General features: G+C 42.5%; 1 protein-coding gene across 1 annotated transcript; it reads right to left on the bottom strand.

Annotated features, from left to right (window-relative positions):
* Window positions 1-34: 34 nt before the first annotated feature.
* Window positions 35-26,084, bottom strand: LOC139338675 (myosin IXb). The gene is made up of 41 exons (XM_070973906.1): window positions 25,791-26,084; window positions 24,634-25,473; window positions 18,036-18,130; window positions 17,829-17,891; window positions 17,518-17,617; window positions 16,870-16,970; window positions 15,383-15,506; window positions 14,966-15,055; window positions 14,645-14,761; window positions 14,083-14,217; window positions 13,670-13,791; window positions 12,874-13,015; window positions 12,331-12,520; window positions 12,028-12,103; window positions 11,337-11,429; window positions 11,194-11,233; window positions 10,893-11,015; window positions 10,367-10,447; window positions 10,164-10,274; window positions 9,318-9,440; window positions 8,956-9,105; window positions 8,626-8,771; window positions 7,739-8,080; window positions 7,538-7,619; window positions 7,114-7,311; window positions 6,140-6,246; window positions 5,929-6,008; window positions 5,262-5,446; window positions 4,519-4,626; window positions 4,185-4,355; window positions 4,061-4,102; window positions 3,862-3,973; window positions 3,682-3,755; window positions 3,353-3,545; window positions 3,059-3,187; window positions 2,815-2,920; window positions 2,502-2,633; window positions 2,202-2,325; window positions 1,785-1,888; window positions 1,581-1,705; window positions 35-1,024 (listed from the first exon to the last, which is right to left on the bottom strand). The coding sequence occupies exons 2-41, from the start codon at window positions 25,405-25,407 to the stop codon at window positions 735-737; spliced, it is 5,700 nt and encodes a 1,899-aa protein (XP_070830007.1). The 5' UTR covers window positions 25,408-25,473; window positions 25,791-26,084; the 3' UTR covers window positions 35-734.

Raw genomic sequence — 26,084 nt, 5'->3', positions numbered from 1 at the left:
TAGACTCAAGAAACGGCATAACCTTGCACTGACATTGAAAGTGACAGAGGGAAGTATTTTCAGTCAGTCTACACTGCAGCAACATGACCGCTCTCTTTAGAGGTATACTGAGTCAGTGGTCAGTCACAGCAGCTATATACCAGAGGAAAAAGAAAAACAGAAAAACACAGCTGAGACATTTCAGATACACAACAATGCACTCAATGAGAGCCCAAAATGCAACGTCAATCTGTACAACAGAGAATCTGATTCTCCTATAAGCTTTTCTTGTACACTTCACTTACTGTACAAGACATTTTGCCCACAAAACACCATAAACTGCCATTAGTACCACAGTGTTCGAGCTCACAATAATGTCCATTAGTGAAGAATCTCGTATCCTCAAATGCTCCTCATCACAACGCAGCTGGTCACACAACTTTACAGAACTGGTCCAAATACCTACCTTTTATAAAATGTGTTCTGTACAATTCTGAAACATGTTTAAAATAACAAACAGTGTCTGGCATAAAGAGGCTGAGTAGTCCTTGCTCTTGGGTCTTTCTCCAGATCTGTTATAAAAGTGATGAAGGGACTGTCCGTACGATCTCCCATGAAAATACATATAAATTCTCAAAGCACTTCGTTTCAATAGCAGCACTGACAAATGGGAATGTCTATAAAACAAAGTGCACAGTTCCTTGTTGACATAACACAAGCCTTCTAGTAACACATACTCAAGAATATTCCAATTATTACAACTTGTGGTGTTCTACTAGATCTTCATCCTCATCAATGTAAGGGATGTCGAGGTCGTCAAAGCTCCCGTTCATAGTCTCGCCAGTGATCTGGGGCTTGTTGGTTGGGGACGCGTCTTGGCTGGGCAGGAAGCACATGGATTGGGTAACATCTGTCTTTAGTCCTGGTAAAAACAACCTCTGTTCATCATCTGTCTGAGCCATCAGACTTCTGACTCTCTGCGCCAGGTCAGGAGGTTTCGGCGGGCATTTGGGTTTCTGGGTTTTCAATCGCATGGTCACCTTTCCTGGAAATCCAAACATCAGAAAACATGTGCTATGAGCTTGTAGTACACAGACAGTCAACCCCAAGTTCTCGTGTTGGTCTGATATTGTAGGTGGAGGAGTTTCAATGCCTAATCAGATCATCGGCTCTGTGACTATTTTCTCGGGGCGTCAGGAGACTTCAAACAAAGAGCTTGTTGGATAATCTAAAGGCATCAGTATGCTCTAAATAAAGTATTTCACATACACTAGAGGTGCTGTGTTCTGCAGACAATCTGAGAATGACTCCTAGATACTGGCCACACTGTGCAGTGGAGTGAACATGAGACAGGGTTTGAACTTCTCTCTCAAGCTCTATTTCTTCTTAACATAATTAATTCCATGAATTGTCATGTGAACGACCAAGAGCAACAAAACGAGTGTCTTTGAGGATTTGCCAAAGGCACAAAAGAGTTCTATGGCACAGGAGGGTTTTTGTCCTTCTTTCACACCGACTTTGCCTGATAAAACCTGTTGGATGACACATTATAGGACCCACGGTGGAAGAGGAAGGTAAAGGTACCTTACCTCCCTACTGACCTTCCGAGTCCAGGCTCCCGAGGCGGTCCTCCAGGCTCTCTGAGCTCATCGATGACGATGAGTCCAGGTTGTCATTGTCAGAGTTCTCCTGCTCAAGTTCGGGTAACCTGCAGGCCAAGTCCACCCTGAAAATAACATAAGATTTTATTACTCAAGCTCATTTAAACAGTGCATTTAGCTCCAATGAAAAAAGTCTCAGCTCACTTTTCTTGCTTGATGGACTTGATCCGATCGATGAGGGTCCTCTCGGTTTCATCGTCTGTCTGTGTTTGCTCTGGAATGTCCAGCTCTGAGGGCTTTTCGACAATCTGCAGAGATCAGAGCAGTGCTTGGCTGTCAGCTGATAAATGAAGGCAATGGCTCCAAATCATTTGAATTCTATTTAAAAAATGAGCAACTCTCTGACTTCTGTAGTCCACTCTAGTAGTCCACGGTAGTTCCAGAAGTTTAGCTCGAGTCATTTAGCTCCGTAAAGCTGAAGATTTTGAGTTTCTTTAATATCAATGTAAACGTTGGGATGTTAATTTCCTGAATGTTACTTTCCTCAGACTTATATAAAGTTAAAAATAACTGCTGGCAGACACAGACAATCAAGAAGGCGCCTGACAGTGAATTTAATACCGTGTTTTGTCTCCTCAGTTTGAGCTGATTGACAGCCAGGGCCTCTGCGTACTCCAGCTCCTGGATATTCTGCATCTTCTCATTGTAGCGCCTGAGCTGCTCAGAGATGAGGATCTCCACACACCTGCAGACAACACGGTCAAAATGAATACACCCACACAAAAAGGAATTTCATCTCAAGAGGAACAGACAGCGCATCTAACAAGAACACGTGCAGGAGTTTGACTTCACTGAAAATAAATATCAAATCAAACTTGGTGAAGAGAGTGGAGTGTTATGGGAGTGTGCAGTTTGACTCACATTGTAGTCTTGGACACATCCTTCATACCAAGGAAGGGGTCCTCCATATCAGGTGAACGCAGGATGCAGGGGGCAAACACAATAGCAAGAGAGTTTGGTGACATCTTATTGTGCTCCTCTTCCTTTGAAACCCTAAAAAGACACACAGATCAAGATCTCACAGGGCTTTTATCACACAAAGATAGCACAGCACGATCAAATAGTCAGCATAGAATATACTGGGGACCTTTCTGTTTTGCTGGCGCACAAGACATGAGCATTACACGTGTCAAAGAGTAGAAGCAGTAGAAGGGAATATTAGAGATCTTCTTACCGGACAAGGTGAAAGACGAGCCGCTCTAACGTGTTGTAATTAGCAGGAGGAAGTTCGTCAATCTTTTGGTATACGGCCCGTATTCTCTCAGCTCTCTCTGGAAGCTCTGGGGGCAAACAAATATGGAGATCAATAAACTTTAAAAAGTTATCAGAGTAAGCGTCCATATCTGGAGTTTTATCAATGCTAATCAGACCTTTCTGGTTTAAACTCCAAAATTAAAATACTATCAATGTTTACTCACCCACAGCGTGCAGGAAGTCACTGTAGAGGGAAAAGGTCATGAGGGGGTCCGGCAGCTCTCTGAGCCAGCGTTTAACCAGACCTGTGATGGTGTGGATGGGGTAGTTGTCTAAAGATGTTGCCTCAGGATCTGATGACACAACACAGAACACAAGCACAAAAAATGCACATTAGCAGTGAAATGGTGATGTGGAGGTCTAACCTGTCAAGGGGAGTGTGGCTGACTGGATCTGATGGTAACATGATAACATTTTGTGCATTTCAAGTTTCAGCTGGCGCGCAAAACTTTTCTTACTAGTCTGCAGAATCTGGTGGAGCTCCCTCGCTCGACAGGCCGAGCCCGACTTGCGGTAAATGCCCTCCGTGTAGAGGCCGTTCATCTCCACGTGCATCAGCAACAACTCCACCACTTTGGGCACGGGGGTGGTTTTACTTGTGAGGACACACACATGCACCCCAAAGTGAAGGGAACCTGGCATACTGTCATCCTATCACAGGCAAAAAACAGAGGGGTATTCATTCGGGATTAATGGACAGGGAGTCTTGAGAAACTGATGTGTATATTTTAGGGTTACTCAGTCATACTGTAGTATTTGTAGGAGTACTTAAAATGTCGGTTCCTACCTGCCTGGCACACCGTGTTGAGCAGTCTGTGATGATTTTGCTCAGGCATTTCTTATGACATATTAACTTGCAAGCTAAAATGAAAGACAAAAGAAAAGAAAGCTCAATTTAATTGTGTCCCTCTATTATTTATTCTAAAATGCTGCTACATTTTGTGGTTTTGCAGCTCTCTGAACTCACCACTGCACATGTAGGCTTTCTCCATTCCCCAGATGTAGGAGCCACACAAGTCACATGACTGCATAATGTTCACCTGGTATGTGCTAAACAGGTGATCCAGAGGACTATTAGGCTGTAGGGAGATGAACAAAGAATGCATTGGGATGATCTACCTGGATGTATAGTGGAAAAACATAACAATTCAGGATATTAAACTTACACATTTGTCCTTCTTCCTCCTCTTCTTTGTCGTCTTGGTGGCCTGACAGGTGCCAGAGGTGAGACATATGAGTGAGTGATCAGAGTTTAGAGACTGACGATTGAAATAAAATTCTCAAACCCACCTTGGCTGGCTCCGACTCCACTCGTTTTATCTCGCCCCTGATAAAGCCGTCCAGCACAGACTGAAACAAGTTGACCACCAGCGAGACTTCTGTCTTATTCTTGGACCCCGCTAACATGCTCACTTTGTTCTGGTAGCCCTTCATCAGATATTTGTAGCTGATCTGAGGCTTCTGTTGGTCACAAAATGTACATGGAAAATACTGTTAACGACCACTTTCCAACATTTATAAAAATGTTCCTATACGATCATGAAAGGTAGAGATGTGCTATTAAAAGGTCGTTCCCCTTACTAGATTAAACTTTATATAGTACAGAGGAAGATGCTGGACTGACCTTCACAGAGTACATGCCTTTAATGGTCTCCCTGAACTGCATGGTGGCTGTGAGGAAGATGTTCTCTGTTGGCGACAGCTCTTTTATTCTACTTCGCAGCTCATTCACCTGAGGATAAAGATAAAGAAATAATGAACACATAGAAAACTGGGTTTTTCTTTTTTTTTGCATTTTTGCTTTCACTGGATGGGGGAGAGAGTGGTATGACGAGCATCAAATGTCCCCGGGTGGAATCAAACAGGGAACAGTCATTTGGAACGTGCCTTAACTTTCCAGCTGCTAAACTCAATAAATACAAGATTATTAAAAAGAAATATCCAATATTTATTGTCCATCCTGTACAACTTGCTTGAGATGGTTTCCAAAATGCTGGAACTTAATTGGAGATTGGACAATTCTTCTAAAATAATTTCTATGTAGGAAAAAACAACTATTCCACTATGAAATGGTACAAAACTGGACAAGATAAAATTTAACACATAGATAAGGTATTATAAAATACAAATATAAAATATATATCTACGCATGGGTAGACAAAAATGTATAAAAGGGACCTCTCAATGGTTTCACTAGATTTTCTTTAGTAATTAGTAATATGGTTTTGAGATTGCGTAACATAACTGGGCTGCAGTATGAAGCAAAAGTCCAGTAAAAAGAAGTGAGCCATATGTGTGTCAACACTTCAAAGTGGCATAAATACAACCAGCACTGTAAACCTGCTGTGTTTCAGCTGGTGATCTCACCTGATTGCCGAGGAATTCGTCCAGGTTCCGCAGCTCTTTGGGGTCGGTGAGCTCACGGTCCAGAGAAGCATTCCACTGCATGACCCGCGTCGCCCGGCTGATTCGGATGGTGGGGTTTCTATTGACCCTGCCACTGTCCTGGTTTGGCATGTGGTAGGGATGCGGAGTGTAGCTGGGCAAGGTGACTGTACACAGACAAGGGAGATACGGCATCATTAGTCATAGACATGACTATCAACGATTTAAACACTAAAGCTACACTCTACAATCTACTAGTGATGTTGAGGGTGCTTTCAGGAAACATTTAAATATATTTCTGTGGTCAGTGGAGCCTCTTCAAACTCCCCAAAACTGTGTTATGTTATGATATAAAGATGTTTTACACCTGTTGCTCATCTGCAAAGAGCCTGCAGATGGCAGTAAGTAGAGAAATGTGTTAATCAATGACGTATGATGGTAAACCATGACCTCCACTTGTAATCAAATGAAAGCTGCGACATGCTTATTCTTTTCTCTTCCCTTTAGGTCTTGCCCTTAAGTAATTCCCATTTTGGTTATACTATTATACACAAATGAACTACATGTGCAAATACAAAATGTGCATTGTAGAAATAAATACATTAAGGTTGCTGCTTTGGGGAATAAGTCTTTGAAAACTTTTGGTTACCTGCTTTATCTGATGGAGAGTCATTGTTTGGGGAATTTTTAAGCGCCCGCTTTTTCAGGAATCTACTGAGAAACCAAATCCTGTAGAAAAAAACAGTCTATCAATATCATGCAGCAACATATCAAATACTTTACGTATCATTCAAAACAAAGTTTGGTTCTGAAAACTCAAAACCTTGAGAGCTTCCTTAAAACTGTGCAAAGAGTTTTACTTCTCAGGGGTTGTGAGCTGAGATTGGTTCGATCCCTGTTGTCCTGAGTCCTCATTGGAGCTCCTCGCTGGAAGACTGAACCTGGACCCATCAGGCTCTGATGGTATCTGCAACAGTACCAAAACACAAACATGCTCTTTGTCAAAGTGTAAAACTGGCAAACAAACAGCTCAGTCAACAGTTGGTCCTCCTTCCCCACCATGTTCCCCTGCAGCAGCTGCACCACAGCTCCCCCACCACCAAACCAGACTGCATTCACATAATAAAATATTAGCGCGGCAGTTGTAGTCCTTCACCATTTTTGCTCATCATGCAAAGCTTCACTGTCTCCTGCCACCTACTGAGCATTTAACTTAGTCTGCTTTAGTTAGTGTGAACAAAGTTAGTTCATATATTAATAAAACCGTGTCAGTGTGTTATGAACGTTTATTATTTAAACACATACGTGAGATTTAAAATACAAATTCACAGTAGTCAAATCTTATTCCCATGTTAGATTCATTATGTGATGTGGTGTGTGTGGCTCGGTGCCCTGATTGTCTGAATGCTTTCACTTTTGAACCTGATTTTCAAAGCGATCAGTGATGTCCCAGTGATTTTTACATTACAGTATAATGATTATTGCTATAACCTGAAGAATGTGGGTTCATATGAATGCTGCCATATAGTTTAGTTGCTACGTATGGTTAAAAAAGCCTTAAAGTGGCGAGAAAACACTGACATGAAAGCAATTTGTAATAGTCTATAATGAGTCTGAACTGTACCTGCTGACCTACGGCTCATTTGCGCAAAGAGACAAAATTTAGATAATTTTGTTTTTTGGAAGCAAGAGCTCATTCTTTATTGTCCTGGGCTGCAGGGCAGAAATATGAAGCCCCAGAGCAATGCAACCTTCCATAAATTTGGGGCATACACATGCAAGGCCTGCATGCAGAGGAGAGTCGCGGTCAGTCAAGCGTCTCTTCGGTCAGTACCTTGACCGCGGATTTGAGAGCCCGGACATCCACGCTACTGGCCGAGTTCTTCAGGATGGGCACATGGGGGCTGATGGGAGGCAGCGGAAAGCTCCAGTACTCGCTCTCCTTGGAGCTCCCAAAGTTAATCATCAAACCGCTGCGGGCGTAGGCTAAGCGCCGCTTGCGTTTGGGCTGCTTGCGGTAACGCACCCTGACCTAATTGGGCCAGGAAAGGTGATGAGGCACAGACTGGGAGGCCTTCGCTAATTCATGTGTAGGGAGCCTCCATTCACGTGTTTGTCAGGTTACAACACACATACAGTACCCACAGTGTTTTGAAAAGCCAACAACATCGTTATTGTTGTGCAAGACACTAACAACTATATGAGAAGCAAACGATACAGTGTTTTGGATTACGCAGTAACATATGACCAAAGCTTACCTCACTGGTAGAGGGTGAACTATCAGAGCCTGATGAGCTGATCCTGGACAGTTCATCAACAGACATGGACTTTGCCTTAAGCCTGTGTTGCAGAAGGAAATAAGAGCACAGCTGTGTGGTCTATTGTGGAACGAAAATACCAGCATCATTTTGAGAAATCACTGCCACAAAAAAAAACAAAACACGTGTTTGAATGCTTACTGAACATCATCTTTCCTATTGTCCAATCGTCGCCGTATTTCTGGACTTGAATCATCGCTCTGCCTTTCTCTCCACCTCTCGGCCTTCTCCTTGATGCCCCCCATGTCTCTGTAGCGCTGAAGCGGGCTCTTAGAGGGGCTGGTGGAGCGATCATCGCGGCCAACTTTAGGGTCCAGTGGGAGGGAGAGGGGTCTGTTGAGAGGGGGAGGGGATCCTCTGCCCTCTCGCTTCTCCCGGCTCCTGGTGCTCTGTGCAGACTGGCCGTTGACTGGGTCAGGCTGCTCGGTCCTGCTGGGGCTGTGCTCCACTTTGTGCTGCCTCCTCAGCTCTTTTTTCTTCAAGCTGTTATGTAACAAGTGCTAAATCAGACTGGCAATGCAACAACCGTATCCATAATAGAAATGCTGATGGTTTATCATCTGTAAAACCTGGGCAGACACTAACCCATCATATAGCTTGTCACAGATACATTAGTATCAAGATGTACAGTATGTTGGCCTGTAAGTAACAAGAAATGTTGATGGTTTAAAGATCTTTTTGATGACTTCTGTGTTTCAAAACAGAAGCACACCCTTTAAGGTGGTTATTGAATAAACACTGAGTCAACCTGTGCTTATAAAGTCTTGCATTTCAGTTGGGAAGGATGGTGCATGGTGTACTGACATGCAGCACCTTACCCCAGTACACCTGTCACGTTATGTTCACAAAATAAACCTAATATTTACACTTTGAATTTTCAAGAATCTCTGGAAACCTGCATTAACACAGGGCACGTGTTGTAATCATGCAGTTTCCTTTTTACATCTGTTAAAACAGGTTGTACTCGACTGAGGAGAGCTTATCATATCCAAACAATGCGAGCAGCGCAGGTTGAGTGGCAGGCATACCTGTCCCGTCCAGACCAGGGTTTGGACGTCTTCTCCTCGTCCTCCTCCTCATGCTCATGCTCTGACCTCTTCAGGGAAGTCCTCCATGCTGTCTGGATCACTGTAGCAGCTCGGTTCTGTTTCTCATAAAACTCACGCCAGCTCCTCTGAAAAAACATCAGAAACCCTCTTGTCAAACTGAGTCTGTTGTTGTGTTCTTTATTTGAGACTAGCTATCCACAACATCCCTGGAAACCTGTGATTGGGTGAGTGTTTTTATTGGCTAGAAGACTTCCTGAAGAGATTTCCAATTGTCCTATATTGTGCAGTATTCTACATTATTAATGGTACCTGTATAATCATGGTGGCATCTTTCCTTTGCAGGAAGTGCAACCTCATCAGACAGGCACGGAACCAGCGCTGCAGGACGATGATGTGACGCATCACTTCTTTGTTCAGTGTGTCTTGGAGCAGTTGCCTCTCCTTCTCTTTGAGGAACACCTGAGTAGATGAAAGAGAGGCATGATGGGACAACCGGTACTGGGTCATGTGAGGTACATTTCAGTAGATGCATCACTGCTTAAGTCACTTTCAAGCATTTTTATGACTTTATGTAAATCATGAAGTCTTTTTCATCCTCTGGACATTATGACACACATGACAAAGGTGAGTTAAGATCAGAATGAGTTACAGATATGATAAAGAATATTCACCTGTGTTTTTCCTATTTGATAGGTGGTCTTATCCAGCTCCATCCTCTCAAACAGTTCAGTTATGTGCTCTGGAGTTCCTGTAGCTCCCTTTGGAAGCAAAATTCTGAACTTCTCGACGAATTCCTGTCATCAAGAAATCAGATGTGCAAATTAACTTTCATCTCATTGACATGTCCAGAAGTGATACATCAGTAATGAGAGATGTGTTTTTTGACTTTCTCGCTTGCTTGATTTCTAAATTTGACAAACAACCTGCATTTTATGCTAGCTTAAAACAAATATCTGTATCGATGTCATGTTGTGTTTGGATGCCAGCATGTTGTCCGGATTGCATTTACACCTACTAAAAATACAAACACAATGCGAGCCAGACAACCTCCGAATGTGGCTTGGCAGATTCAATCACACTCTGATCATGATGCATTTACACTGAACATTAATGTGCCCTTTTCTTTACCCAGATAATGTGTCCAGATACAGATCACAATTCAAAACCAGATGCAAACGTGGCAACCATTAAATCATCTGTTGAATAATTCGAATGGTCACTGCAACCTTTATGACCTTTGATGTGAGTGGAGGTTCAGACTGTCTAGCTGTACTGATTAGAAGACCTTGGGGCGTCTAAATTTCTCAGATACGCTTGTTAGATACTGGCTCTGGCTGGAGCCTCTCTTTTTAACCTTGGATGCACGGGTATAACTATGCTACTGGAAGAATTGTTTGTCAAACAAACCCTTTGCTGAATCTGTACGTAGAGTTTTGCTTCCTGGTGCCAGTACTTGTAATACAAAACATTCATGCAACTGTTGAACAGAGGGTGTTTCTTCTTTATCAGCTGCCCACCTTAAACGTGTATTTGGCACTGTAGCCAGACTTCTGGATGTGAACCATCTGCAGTATGCCCATGTACTTGATTTGCTGAAGCACAAGCTCATCATCAAAATGCAGCTCTTTCTGTAAAAAAAACAAAATATTTCCCCAAATGATGATCTGTGGTTATACAGCGTAAGTTTACCAGGATGATGTTGCAGATTCACAGATGTTACCTTCTCAGCATTGGAGCGAATGCAGAAAATAAAGAACGGCTCGGCTTTTTCAATCGTCTCCATCAGTTTTCTGAGTGAAGCCTGTGAGACATGGAAGTGCAATGAGTGATGGTTGATGCTGAATTCTTATGATAGTAGATTAAAAAACAGGCGGTCAACATGTTAGAGACAAACATGCACTGGTGTTTTGCTATATTGTGCCACAATTATGCACTGCACAAAAAAGCAGACACTACAGCTATAGCTCAAGTAACATTTGTAAATGTTTTATTCCAGAACAACATTCTGTGTATCCCTTATTTACTGAAAAGAAAAATGCCTGAAATTCAGTTAAAATGTAGAAGTGACTCAGAGCTTTAAAAGCCTCCCATAAAGCCTGACATTTATCCAAGTAATAAGCTGATAAAAGTGAGCATCACTACATCAAATAGTGGATATTTCATTCTCAGATGACACAATGGCACCTTCCCTCCATGTACATGTACGTCAAGTTGGACTTTATGATAGAACTGCAGAGAGGACAAACCTGAAACTGAGTGCTAACTGTAGCCGGCTTTGTCTTCCGATGAGGGTGGAAGATGAATTTACTGGTCCGGTCGTGCGCAGTGAGACCAACAATATGTTGGAGTGAGTGCAAATCCATGAGGTTCTGTTTAATTAAAGACGATAAAGGGAAAACAAAAGGATAGACACATGGATGAATGAACAGACTGACAGCCAGATGAGCTGATCAAATGGAATTAATTGATTATTGCACAGATGTACAAACATCTATGTGGAAGTTCTGCTTCTGAAATGACTTAAAAAGCTTCATCAGCACACTTCACCTTTGGAATGAGCTGCTTCTGTCGACCGCTTCTACTTTTCCTGCAGAAGATACAAACAACATGAGGCTCCGTTTAACATACGTGAGAAGGGGAAGCTTAGCATATCATGTTATGTTTAAACTAAGGCCATATGCTCCACTTACTTTCTCTTTTCGTAATTGGCAAAGATGTCTTCAAACACGTCAAGAGGCAGTTCATCAGAGCGATCGAAGGAGAAATCCAGAGTCAGGCTGTTGCTGTGAATGTCAGAGAGGTACTTCATCAGCTAATAGTTCATAGTAAGTCACATTTCTCTTGCGTACACAGAGGGAATATTAGTTGTGTTCTGGGACCCTTTCATATATGTGAGTTTTTTAAGTGATGGACTGAAACCATGATGGTGTTTCTTCCTAGAGTTCCTCATACCAACTCTGAACTGGGTGAGACTGGTTTGTTTCCAGTGCTATGCATCTTACTACTGGAATGAACTGTGACACAGCAAGACAATTTACAGCTTTACTAGCTTATTCTTCTAATAATACCTGTGATGGTTAGAACCCATGTGGAAAAACATTTTCTTGTTATGATGATCCATGTGTGTATGTCATTTGTTCTCAGGTCTCTTTTGCAAAAAGATCTTGATCTCAATGAGATTTCCTGAATAAAAAAGCTTAACTAACTAAGACTGAATGACACAATGAATGAATAAATGAAAAAACAGAAAATGCCAGCCCGATTCAAGACCAGTGGTCAGTTTGAATACATTCAGTTGTATCACAATGAAAATCAAGTGCAAGACAGACATGTCAGCGGCAGTAAAACTCACTATAAATGCACCAGTGTAGAAACCTTTACCTTGACAGTCTGTCCACAGTACTGCTGCGCTGTTTCAAGTCTTTAAGGGACTTACGGGAGTCTTTTCTGGTAGCAACTGTGGTGACAACACAAGTCAGTTGTACAGTATATTATCAACAGAACATCACTACAGAATAAAAAACATGCCTGAGAGATGAAGGGTGACTGAGATGTTCAGAAAAAGTCAGTTAAACAAACATAATTCCTGACAAGCTGTGACTAGTTTGTCCTGCAAGACACATCCAGTGTTTTTTGCTGGATGCAGCTGAAAAAGCAGCTGGATGAGTAACCAAAGCGACCTACTCAATTCTGCCCGCTTGCGTCCCATGTTCTTGAATACTGCGAGGATGCGGATGGTGGCTCGGAGGACCCCCCATCTGAACTGTGCTTCTGGGCTGGATGCCACCAAGTGATGCAGGAACGCCCGCTCGCTGCTTCGCAGAAGTGATACGACCTCAGGAAGCATGTGCTCGGTGTTTTTCTGCCGAAAGTCCTGAAGAAGCAGAAGAATCATGATTACGGCGCTGAATGCTTTTATCCTTGCTGTATTCACACAGGAGGGAATCTGTGGCGCTCCACTATCACTGCATGTATTCACATCTTTAAACTTCACAGGGTAACAACAGTGTTCTTGGGGGAGGGAGCAGCATTAATCATTCACTTAGTCCACAAAGATATTCAAGGATTTTCCCAGAGTGGCTTATCTACCAAGGCTACTGGAGACCCTCACTATGTTACAGCGGTCGAGCTGAATGATGGAATGTACATGAACTGAATCTCAAATGTAAAATTACTCAAACTACTTTGTAGAACAAAACTGTTTACAGTGTGGGAAACATACTCCACCTTGATATGATATTTAACTCTCCCAGCAAAGTGTTGAATGACAAAAGTCAGCTCTGTATTTGAAGAGGGTACAAAGAATGGATTGTCCTGATGCTGCAGCTTTAACTTGTCCAACAGGGTTTCATCTGTGGCCTGAGGGAGGCTGAAGAAACACAAAGAGGACAGAATATCAATAAAAGCATGTAATATCTGGGAAACAAAACAAGACTGACTTCAGTAAAGAAATAGTAGGTCAGCAGCAACAGAAATGACTGCATCTGTCAACTGGGGGGCCAGAAAGTCCACTTAATAACTCAACATCACATGCTGATATGATGATATTATGATATGCAAGAATGAATGAGTTTTGTTTGATAGTAATTTGAAATACTCATGTATGACACGTAGATGTTACATAAAGAAATAGATCATCATGATTCAACTGTATCATCCAGCAACACTTCTAGCCTCCATGACGTCACTCATAGGTTTCTGAAGGGCCATTGTGAAGCTCAGTGACAGCCGCTCTGGCCGTCGGCATCTTGGTAATGCCTGACTCTGCCTCACTCCCAGTTTATCCAAAAACGGAGGTGGAACGTGGGTGGAGGTGAGGCGGAACGAATGAAGCCTGGTTGCTGAAACTGATTGGCTAGCTGTCACTCACATCTATTGTTCAATAAAGGAATTATTCCTTGGACCTTTTATAAAAGATTACAGCTAAGACCAGTCAGAGAGGCCAGTCTGCCATGACACTGTGTTTGAATGTCTTTCGCCTGGATGTTCAGTGTGAGAAATAACAGTGGGGGAGTTAACCTACTTGCTCTCCTTATCGAGCAGGTCAAAGAGTCCGGTTGACTTCTCGCTGATCAGCTGAATGCAGCCACTGTTGTCAGAGCAGTCGATGTTTTGCCAGGTGAGGCCCTCTGACATGTAATCTTCCTGGAATGTATTTTAATTAGATATTGAGGTTACTCAGCTGAAGTAAATATAGATTGGCTTGTCTCAGAACAGAAGTGGGGACATAGAGAAACATGCAGGACCATCAGATAAAATAGCCGCAATTTTAAGACTCTTTAAAGCCAAAAATAATCCACAAACTGGAAACTGAAAACAAATGAAAGCACCATGAAACACGACAGCATATCTGAGACCATATCAGCCCTAAACTTTGATAGCATAATTTCAGATATTTTAAGACTTTTTCAGAGCGGTAACTGAGGGAACACCTACTTGCTCAAGCTTGAAGATGTGCTGGTTGATGTAATACTGCATTTTCTCATTGGTATAATTGATGCACAGCTGCTCGAAGCTGTTTGTCTGGAGGTTCTCGAATCCAAACATATCAAGGACGCCGATGGACAAACACTACAAACACAACAGCAAACAGGACAGTTCTTAACCAGCACACAAAAAGACAGCACTGGAAACTTGATAATGTACTTAATTAGCGACATTAAAGCGGCATATTTCCTGCTGAAACGACAGTATATTTTTGATGAATAATACAACTATGATCTGACTTCAGATACACGTGCTCACACATTTCCCTTTTCAGCACTTCAAGAAAGCATGTCAGAGTTGCAGTAGAAAAATAACGAGCAATTGATGATAAATTGTTATATTTAAATAGAATTTAACTTTTAAATTTAAATTCTAAGTAACTTTGAAGTCAAAATCCTGCTGATCTTTTTTTTCACCCTCTCATTTGACTCAAACTGTCGGCCTCCTGCAGTCAATATTTCACTTTTTTGTCCTTAATAGTGCAGCACCTAAATTACACAACGTGACTTACCGAGACCGACTCCTCCATGTCTCGTCTATTGAGCATCGCATGGTTGATGTGGAGGATGATCCAGTCAAACAGAGCACTGTACAAAGACTTGGCCATGGAGTCCCGCACTGTGGAGGCCTGAACGCACACAAACATCAAACACAGCCAATTACAACTTCAACTCACATGAAAACAAAAAAGGGTGGTAACAACTTTAAATTTCATGCTGACCATAATACCAAACAAAACTGAGCGTTATGCAATGTGATGATTCGTCAGAGTCATTATACATAATGACATAATAATTCATCTTAGGGGGCCAGCCCAAATACTAAATACTACCTCTTGTAGTGTGTACTGTGAATCCGCGCTGGCGTTGGCAGTCACTACTCTCCTCTTGGTCAAAGTCTTCACTAGTAGCTCCTTTTTTACCTACAAACAATAAAAAAAATACTGTTAAGACATCTCTACGATACAGTAAGATTTTTAATCCACAAGAAAATCACTACCAACTTCTGTATTGACAAACAGAGCAGGCTGAAACATGTTCGCTCTTAAACAATACACACAGCTATTTTAGGCGCAGCGATGACGCACTGCACAAGTTGTTCTGCTCACTGAGTCAAAATATTTTGTAGCTAATATGATTTTCATTCCAAGTGTAGGGTTTTGTTGAACTGGCACAACACTAGAAATCAACTGGAGACTGATTTAGCAGCATGTATCTTAGCTATCAACTGTTGAACTTTAGGAACGTACTTTGAGCATGACGGACAGCGTGGACAGAACTTCAGCAGGTCCGACCTCCAGGACTTCAGCGTCCTCTGACAGTGTGTATGTCAGGTTGCCCAGGAGCAGGATGGCAGAGAGGATGGAAAATATGCTACACAGTGGAAATACACACACATACATAGATGGCATTAGGTGGGCTTAACACACCTGGCAACCACAATGGAGGCCCTCAGTTGTAGAATAACAGGTGAACAATTAACTGCGACACTAAATGTTTAACTTGGCCGTCCCACCAGAATCCAATGAAACTTTCAATCGAACCTTTTCTCAACGATCAAACTGAATTTGTGTTCAAGTATTTCATCCACACTAATCTGACGGACTTGTTTCACATATTAACTATCTGTCCTTCAAATCAGCCTTCAGTTTCAACTCACTCCAACTTTATCTAAAAACTTTTCTCACACTGAATATTGACACTGTATGTCGGCTCTTGCGCGCATGTAGTCAACCAACAGTGCCTGGCAGGCTAAACATTGCTGTGTTTATGTAAACATATCAGTGTTGCTTTCTAGCATGCACATCTAGTGCTGTAGAAACTGTAGATGATAGTAACATTATCTATTTCCTGGTATTATCAGCTAGAAAGACGAGCTGTGCATGTAGGTCAAGAGTTACAGAGTAACTTCATGCACTTTACTTTGTGCACAACCAAATCTGCACCTGACCTCTGTGACTGCTCGAGTGGCTTGTTAAGGAATGTACGCACCCTTTACCAAAGACAAGATAACTTCTACTTTCTGCCTGTTATCTTTGTAATGTTACTGTACACCGCTCTGTGGACTGATTCACTGTCACGGTTACTGTGTCCTCAGTGTGGTTATGCACCAGGGAAGCAACCTGAACAGGTTATAAACTATGCTGCCAGTGCCTTTATGTATACGCTGTGTCTCGAGGCTGTCGGGCGCTTGTCAACATGCTTGCTGCATATTTTTCCCTGCTTGACTTGACAAGCTCTGACCTGTTACTGACACCAGTGCAGACAGCAGAAACTCTTCGACAGTGAACACTTGCATTACAAAGTACTTCGCCTACCTGGATCGTTTTTAGATCGGTGCAGCTTACTGAGAGTTGTGCAGCGTCACTGTAAACACTGTGAAAGCAGTGAAATGTTGCATGGCCGTGCACAGCAAACATTTCCGTAAATCCCTCCTCTTAGAAGACTGAGTGCTCTCCTTTAATAATATACGTTCCTGAGACGGTCTAAACCTTCAGGCATGTACTGTTGTGTCCCTGATAACAAGTCCCACGTTACTGACAGACATGTTTGGCCTTACATAATGAAGATTTCCAAGTCATGTTGTTTTTTTTTAGATCAAAGGGTTTTGCAGGCACATTTTACACTGATCCTTTTTTACTGACCTTCCCTAAAGGTTTAGTATGGCTACACTAGCTAGTTTGACCCTGGCCTGCAGCATTCCAGTTGTGTTACTCATTATTAAACTCGTACATACTGTTTCTTAGTGGAGGCCAAGAAGCCAACCATCTCCATAGCTTGATGAAGTCGCTTGTACTCCTGCCCAAGTTTGTCCTCATCGTCTAAATGGAGGTCTTCCTGCAGGACAACCGGACGAGACATGGAGAGAAAGAGGTGGTGAATATTAAGCACGGCGACAGCGTCAATCTAGTAGTTGGTCCATATTGCATTGACTCCACATATAAAATGCACCAGGTTGGTTGAAACTGTAGAGACAAACTTTTTTAGGTGGCGCGAGTGCATTTTCAGTTCGGTTCAATCAAACAACAGCATTTTCAAAAGGTATAAATAAACACAACTACACAGACAAAGATATCAGTGTGCGTACAAGGTCTTAAATTCTAAATATAATCAAACGATTTTGAGGGAAAGCAGGTGTGCGGTAAGCTCAGATAAGCGAGGTAGGTTTACAGTTTCATGTGAGTGTCTGTTTATTCACCGCGCAGTGAAAACTTTGACGGGCTACAATTTACTCTTGAGAAGTTTCTAGATATTGTGGGCCTGTTTCTATAAACATCTACCACTGCTTCACCCCACCTGACACCATCAGTCACACATTATGCCCTCCTGCTGCTCCTCCCCTTTCTCTATGACTGCCTCTGTAAAGTGAGTGGATCAGACGTACCTGCTTGAGGTAGAGATAATCGTGCGGCTTTAATAGATGGAACTCCTCCTGCTCGTCTTTGGACGCACCCATCAGCAGATAGTAGAACACGTGGTAGTTCCTGCGGGTCACAGAGTGCCGATACAATCAATCAGCGCTCAGGCTGCTTTCATTTTATCTGTTACTTCCACAGTAATGCACAGGCTGTTTGAGCCTCCACCAATGTGTGGCAAGTGTTAACTGTTTTTATTCGAGGTCAAGGTTCAGAAACAAATTGGAGATAATGAGAGCAAAGTTTGTATCAGTGAAGCAATCATTTGTCTTATTTATACCTTTCACTCTTATCTCTGGATACCAGGCGGGACTTTTCCAGCAGGTACTTCTCAATAACTGCCCTGCATGAAACGCACAAGAAGTGAATGTCAACAAAACCTGTGAAGTTTGACTTGGTTGCCAACAGAAAGCAAGAAAAAGAAACTGTCCTCAATCATCAAATGAGCACAGAAGGTTGCTGAGAAAAATGAAAGGCCATGTCTTACCCTCTGATGACACCGCTCTCCAGATAGTTGAGCTGGATGAACTTCCCAAAGCGACTGGAGTTGTTATTCTCTGAAGTCCTCGCGTTGCCAAAGGCCTGTTTAAAACAGGAAACATAAGTTTTCGCAAAAAAAAAAAACAGACAAATTTCTCACAGACACTGGCACCCAGACCTAAACACTTTTAATGTTTGCAGAGCAGATATCAAAATAAATCACTCTGGTTTGTGGGTGGCAGGAGAGTGTTTTTGTTAGCAACCTTATGCAACATTGAAGATCAAGCTGGTTTAACTCCGAACTGGAGCTGCAACTAACATCGATTTTCATTATTGGTTATTTATTTCAGCGTCCATAGCAGCATGGATTCTCCTCAGCCCCTCCATCACACTTTTGATGACTTTCTCAAAACAATAAGTCAATTATCCATCCATCCATTTTCTATACCGCCTATCCCTTTCGGGGTTGCGGGGGGGCTGGAGCCTATCCCAGCTGTCAACGGGCAAGAGGCTGGACCGGTCGCCAGTCGATCGTAGGGCAACACACAAGACAAACAACCGTTCACACTCACACTCACACCTAGGGACAATTTTAGAGTCACCAATTAACCTAATGAGCATGTTTTTGGGCTGTGGGAGGAAGCCGGAGTACCCTGCACGGGAAGCTTCGCACAGAAAGGCCCCGCCCTGGCATCGAACCGGCAACCTTCTTGCTGTGAGGCACACGCACTACCTGCTGCGCCACTGTGCTACCCCTAAATCAATTATCAAAATATTGAAAATCTAAATCGACTAATCGCTTCATCGAATTGTTGCAGTTTTACTATGAACTAATTTAGAAGAGGCAAAGCCACTCAGTATTACGACAAATGAGTCAAAAACTGAAAATACAACAAAGTACTATCTAACTGATGTACAGTAAGTACTTTGAGTATAAAACAATGTGAAGGAGTTGTATAAAACTGAACAGCATAGATGCATTAGGTCTCAGTGTTTTCATCAATAATGCAGTTGAACCCGGACACTCACATGTATTATGCACATGGTTAAGTGGCAACAGGCATTGAAAATAAAAGTGTTATCGAGCAGCCTTTTGTTAAGTTATCAATAAGGTTCCCGCGTAAACAGAGAGTTTCATTCTCACTTAAAACATGGTTCTTTCTTTAGAGGTTTATCTCTGTGTAGTCTATTACCAGTGGAAAATTTCATTCTCTACTGCAGAGCGGACAAAGCTGGAAAACTACTACTCCATTCATCTGGTGACCAATAAGTTAATCAGCAGTTCAGAAGGAAATATTAGTTGTCTGATTGATTAGTCAACCAACAGAGAAAACTGACAGCTATCTTAACTGATTAATTTATCATTTGAAATGATTTGTTGCGTAAGAAATGCCCAACATTAACTGATGAGCATTTCTAATGACCTTCTAGCCTAAACAATTAATTGAAAAACAAACTGTTAGAACTGATGACGAACATTATTGTTGACTGCAGCCTGAGAGGAAACGTAACACTGATGTCACAGTTTGTTATTCTGTGACTGGAGACAGTAACTAAGGTTCACTAACCACAACACAACAGACTCCACCCAGGCAAAGTCACTGGGAAAAATGCCGCTCATTAGCTGCAGCTGACTCTGGATCAGCTTCTACTTCCCAACAATTAAGCTGTAACAACGGCAAAGAAAAAGGCATCGTTCTCCTTCATTCCACTGTGAGCTGCTGAGGGTCGTGTCTAAACAGGTCAGAGTAACGCTCATGCAGACAGCGAGCGAGACCTGCATACTGTACGGATCGCACTCTGGCAGATAAAGGGTTGATACAGAGGAATGTTCGAACCCAGCAAACCTTCGTAAATACAGAGAGGCACGCATGGTTTTCATTTTCAAACAGATCAGACTTATGTACAGATGTCGAATATGGCGGGGAAAGGGAGGAAAGGCATGTGGGGAGATCAGTGAAGTTGGTATGAGGAAGAGGGAGAGAAACAGGTGTCTGCCAGATCCCAGCTGAGGGGCCGGATCCTCTGGAGGACACCATCATGAAGAGGGCCAGGCTGAACTCGCTCTTTCCCGACAGAGACAAAAACTATTCATTCAGGGAGACCCGGCCTGTAAAATCAACAAAATTCCACGTTTATCACCGGGAATTTGGCCGCAAAAAAGCAACCAAAACCCAAAGTTTCATGATACCCAAGTGGCCAACAACTTATTTTTTTTTAAACTGTTTAACTGATTTAGTAAGTGATTGTGCCAAATATTCTCTGGTTCCCAGTTTGATGTCAGCTTAGAGTCTTGATAACTGTGATGGGCATTTTTCAATATTGTATGGACTTAATTCAACAAATAATCTATAATTTTGCTGATAAAGAAAAGATCCAGTAGAATCAGCTATAATCCATTCAGCAACCCTTTATATGTAATGTTGTCTGATAAAAAGTCAGTCAGGCTGCTAAAAAGAACAAACAATGTCGACTGTGAAACATCATCACCAGTTACATATGATGACGGGTTTTGACTGGATGACCCAAAGAGTGATTTTTACCCTTTTATATTACAGACATTGTTTGAGGCCTTAAGGTTTAAAAAATAATCTTGCGTATCATGAATGCTTCTTCTGCTTCTTCTTATTCTGGGAAATGTCTTTTGACCCTTCAGAGTGATCCTGCAACCCCTTGAGCTGGTCTTAAGCCCCACTTTGGGAACCACTGGTCTAGCTGATTTAATACATTTCCTGGTGATAAGTGACGATTCATGACTGATGCAACTGAGGTGAAATGGATCGTGTGATCCTGAGGGTTGTACGTACCAGCTGTGTCCTAAAAATTCATAAAGAAGAAGGCGACATTAGGACAGAAAGTGGTCCCAAATATGAAAAATGGGACAAAATTCTTGAAACGCAAACCTCAGAGAATCCATGATCCCTGACTTGAAACTCAGCTGAGGGAAGGGGAAGGAGAGGAAGAGTGCAGGGTTTAAGCAGAGACAGAGATTTCTGCGATTTACACTTTGTTGTGTCGGTTTGCCAGCAGACCTGGCTGAGCCTGTTCTGACACGTTCCAGTTTCTCTCCTCTCTCTGGTGCTCCCTCAAAGACAACGCCCTGCACATTCCCCCCGTGGAGCTCAGCTCTCTGCTTCCTGATCACCAACCCCCAACACAGACCTGGAGCAACAACCACCCAGTCAGTCAGGTAACCGCTACACCTGATGAACGCAGGGTGCCATCACCTGCTGCAGATCTCTCCCAGATTTTAAAACAACTTACAGTTCACTTTCCATTATTCATCATGCATGTTTTAAAAAGGCACTCAAAACATGAGTCAGGAGGTGTTACTTTGCACCAGGGTGTTTAAAATCACGTGTAGTTTCTGTAACGTACTGATGTGAGATAACATTGAATTACAACTTGGAGGGAAAGATAGTGGTCATGATGTTCTGATTTCCGACAAAGAAGGAAGTATCTTAGGGTGTGACTCATGCATACAAAGGAAATCTCAAGATGGTAACAGGCATTTTGCAAAACAGCCAAACTACAGAACCATAAAACCCACAAAAAACAAATTCATTCAAATTAATGACTGTCATTACTCAAGTAGAAATCTTGTCTATATATCTTGGCCTCTATTGATATTCACCTTTGCTGTAAACACGCTAAACAAGGCCTCCTCTGGTTTAACCCAAGGCTAAATGTTGTGTCATGACCTCTGTCTTCAGTAAGCTTGTTTCTTCACAGATAAAAAAAAAATGTAATCGCACCAAGATCAATCACAACAAACCACTTTCTGTCTTCAAGCTAACTCTCTCTGAATGTCTCCTGAGACAAAAGCACAAAACAACAAAATGCCAGAAAGCTGAAATGACAGGAAAAATACTTCAACTGATGCTTCTTTCAAGGAGGAACTTGTCGGACTTGTTCAGAAAAAGGAAGAATCCATATTTAGACGCTGGCTAAAGAAAAGGCTGGCCCCTTTGGGATTGTGTATGTGCGTGTGGGCTTGTGATCAGTAACAAAGTGGGCCACGATCCTTTGTGTGAAAGGTTAGATGGTCTATTGATGGATAGATAAACCGTGCAGTGGTGCACCGATCTGAAAAAGGATAATCTCCACACCTACTGTTCCTCCAGAATTTCCAGTTATTGGTAGCTGGAACAGATTTGAATGGTGCCAAAAGCTGCACTTTGGAAAACAACGTGAATAAAACAAGTTTTTTGTTTTGCAAAGGGTGCAATGCGTAAGAGTCAGTCACCTGCAGAAGGTCACGCAGCAAATCACCAGAGGAACTGCTAACTGCTGCTCACTGTAGTCTTTGCTGGAGTTGTCTATGGGTGTAGCTACTAGCTGTCATTAGCTAGTTAGCTGTGCAGCTAGTGGCCCTATTAGCTGACTTGAGTCTGCCCGGACTGGACTTTGCTTCTGTTCAGTCTGAATGAAGTGTGTTTTACGATGAGTTAACAAGACAATTAAGCTAATCTTAGTTCAGTACGAGACAAAAATTTGAATTCAGATGGGGCAAGTTAATTTTGTTTCTTTATGAGACTATAGAAGTTAAGAGAGCTTGTGAAACATAGCAAACTCGCTGCCTGCATACATCCTCAATCCGATGCTAGCTAGTTAGCATGCTAACTTCAGCAGATATCTCTAGGAGACACACAGACGTCTTTGACATAAAGTCAGAACTGTTACTTTACATTCTGTTGATAATGTTCATTTTTTGAATGTTTTAAATGACGTACATTTTACATATTGCACCCTTGAATGAACTGAAACCAACTAAAGCTTTCCTCCAGGTTCCTGGAAAAGAAATAACAGTGTTTGTCCTGTAAAACACAAAGTCTGTTAAGTCCCAGGGAGGCAGGCATTTCCCTAAAAAGACATTTGGCCTAGTTTAAAGTCAGTTATCATTTAAACACATTGTGTAATCTAACAGTCAATCGAAATAGAAAGCGGATTTCACAGGAAAGTGTGGGCAAGAGTTGCTGGGTCGCTCACTGACGCGGTTAATGAAACGCAATGCTGATGTGAAGGCCAACAAAGAAACCTCTTAATGTGTGAGACTGAAGCTGAAGTAACGTGGCAACAAAGTGGGAATTCCCAGTGGACAGACAGTTTCACTCTTTGGTGCTTTCCAATTTGATGAAACGACCAAGTGGGTGAAGAATATTGCAAAACAAACTGATGATCAAAATTCAGCACAAAACTGATTTCCTGCCTTCGTACTCAAACTGCTGAATGTTTGATGGTTTGATGGTTTCCTTCATGTTCTGTATTTGTTGCATTTCCTCTGACTAACAAAATACCGTAGAGTCCCTTATGGTTTATATCATGCAGCTGTTTTGTGGTTATTGTTGATTACACTGATGTTTTTGTTGCAGGAAGTGCAAAACAAAGGGAGGGGCTTCTTCTTTTTTTATACACCAATTTCTATTTGTGAAAAGAAGAGATATCTAAAAGGGATAAGAGACTAAAGATGGCACTGTGTATGACGCAAATGAAGTTTCATTTAGACTGACTAGAGCCACAAAACAAGAAAGATAAAAACCCATCCAAATTAATCTGGTGTTCGGCAAACTCATATCATCACCATGATTGTGTGAAGTCCCGGTTCAAGGCTCATCACCGTCTGCATTCTGCAGCAAAGGCAAATGATTAGCTGGTTTAAGTGACTGGTTTTGTCAGCTGAACTGAAAACACCCCCACCATTTGGGGCTTCTTAAACCATGCATGCAAGTTAGTGGGTTCTAGTGAGGTGAAAGATTGGAAAAGACTCAAAAAATGTTTTCAATTAAAAAAAATGGAGGGTCAGATCAGCTTTTCATTGCATAGATAAAAATATCAACCAAGAGTACAAAAATCATAAATTTATACTAATATCAAGCAGTATACTTAGATTCGAGAAGCAACAGCTAGAAAATGCTGGAATATTTGCTTGATAATTGTTCATACAGAACGTGAAAATTAATGAATCCTTCTTGACATAAACTCTGACTGAAAACAGCACAAAGACGATATAAAATGTTTGACCTGATCGGCTTTGTTGATTTTTGGAAATATGTGCTTAGTCAGCAGTTTCAGTTTAGTTTCAAACAAGTTGGGACAGGAGCAACAAAAGACTGGGAAAGATGTGGAATGCTCCAAAAACACCTGTTTGGATCATTCCACAGGTAAACAGGTTGATTGGTAACAGGTGATCATCATGATTGGGTATGAAAGGGGCATCCTGGAAACGCTCAGTCGTTCACAAGCGAGGATGGAGCGAGGTTCACCACTTTGTGAACACATGATTGTATTAATGATATTACTACGTGGGCTCAGGAGCACTTTGGTAAACACAGTTCGCTTGCACATGATTGCATTTTGTCATTTATTTAACACAGCGTCCCCACGTTTTTTGGAATCGGGGTTGTAGTTGCAGCTCTGGTTTAAAAACGGAACGACCTGACCTCTCTAAGGGGTATAACCTTGCAATGAGATATTAAGTAGTAAATCCTGAAACCAGAAAACATTTGACAGTTACTTAAATCTACAAGTTAACACTGTGGACTGCTACAACAGACCTGGCGTCAGTGGTTTGAGCAGGCGGCCAGCCTTCCGTCACAGTGACCTACCTCTAGCACCGGGCCAGCCCCGAGGATGGTCCGTTTCAGCCCGCTGGAGTACGTCTTCTGGCTGAGGGCGGTCAGGCAGTGGATGAGATAGCTGCTGCTTTCAGTTTTCCCTGAGCCGCTCTCACCAGATATCACAATGCACTGGTTCACCTGCCTGCTCAGCATGGCACGGAAGGCCACGTCTGCTAAGGCAAATATATGAGGGCTCAGTTTGGCCAGCGGCTGGTTCTCGTACATCTTGACGTACTTGGGATTGTAGTAAACAGGCAGGAACTTATTAGGGTTGATGGCAATGAGGATGTTGCTGGCGTAGGTGTAGATTTTGAGCCTGTAGAAGCGCTGGCGTAAAACCTCCACGATACTCTCCTCAGTCATAGTCTGGAGGTTGCAGAGGTCATCACAGTCCTCTTTGCTAGCTTCTACTTGGTTGCCTCCAGCGTTGGCTCGCTGCAGGATGAAGTAGTACCCATGTGTCTGATGGTGCCACTTCTGTGTCTCTGGTGGCCACTGCAGGACTCGGTCCAAAAGGCAGTCCCCTGCCTCCAGCAGCATCTCCTCTCCGCCGCTCTTCCTGACCTCCAGCAGGCTGTACGTCCAGCTGGTATCCAGGCCCAGAGTGACCACGGCATTGTGGACGACCATCCTCGCTGTGTCCTCGCTGTTGATCTGCAGGGGACAGTAGGCAGCTGTGTCCTGAGACAGCCTGGGGTAGATCTGCACAACACGGGTCTCTTCATTCTGTTCAGGGGCCCTGGCTCCATCTGTAGTGCTCATCCTGATACGCAGATATACAGGCGGGCTTCAGCATAACTCACTGCCCCAACCCGCTGCCAGCATCCACTGCAGAAACACATATAATGTGACCAAATGTCAGCTTAAAATGCAGAATGGAAAGAAGGCATTTAGATAAAAGTACAGGTTAATTTAAGCTTAAACCCATTTACATTTAAATACAGTAAAGTACATTATTTCTTGTATAAAAACGTCCTTGTTTGCCTTATTTCTACCTACCGTATTAACACGTTAATTCCTACTGTTACTATAATCGCCATTTCCTCTTATGCCTAACCAGATTCCCACACAAACATCCTCCCAGGTGACAAATGACACACGGCACCAAGTGACAAACAGGACTAAAATGTCAAAATAAGTTTCACCTTTAGAGGAAAACCACTCATTTCATCTTTAGGAGCCGAATAACTCCAGAAAACGACGAGAAGACAAAGATCGCCGCACCTCCGGTTAGCGCTGACGAACTCCAATCACAACCTCAGGGGGAAAAAAAAGTTTCTTCACCTGAGCTTCCCAAAGAAGGTGAGGCAACAAACTGCTTATTCACAGTTTGAAACGACGGAAAAGCAATTTCCCAGCAGCTCGGCAACCTTATTGCTCGTATAAATCACAGTTTCTTATGGAAATTGGGGATTGACGTCTCCCCGTCGTCCTGGTCG

Source organism: Chaetodon trifascialis, chromosome 11 (genome assembly GCF_039877785.1).
Source record: "Chaetodon trifascialis isolate fChaTrf1 chromosome 11, fChaTrf1.hap1, whole genome shotgun sequence".
Taxonomy (NCBI): Eukaryota; Metazoa; Chordata; class Actinopteri; order Chaetodontiformes; family Chaetodontidae; genus Chaetodon; species Chaetodon trifascialis.
Note: the sequence above shows the minus strand (reverse complement) of the source record. Positions and strands in the feature narration are given on the sequence as shown.

Excerpts from the sequence above, each read along its gene's own strand:
- LOC139338675 (XM_070973906.1), bottom strand. The coding sequence starts at position 25,407 with ATGAGCACTACAGATGGAGCCAGGGCCCCTGAACAGAATGAAGAGACC. Across the intron at positions 11,234-11,336 it reads GCCAATTACGAAAAGAGAAA|GAAAAGTAGAAGCGGTCGAC; the intron begins GTAAGTGGAGCA and ends TATCTTCTGCAG. Across the intron at positions 4,103-4,184 it reads TGGAGTCGGAGCCAGCCAAG|GCCACCAAGACGACAAAGAA; the intron begins GTGGGTTTGAGA and ends GGCACCTGTCAG.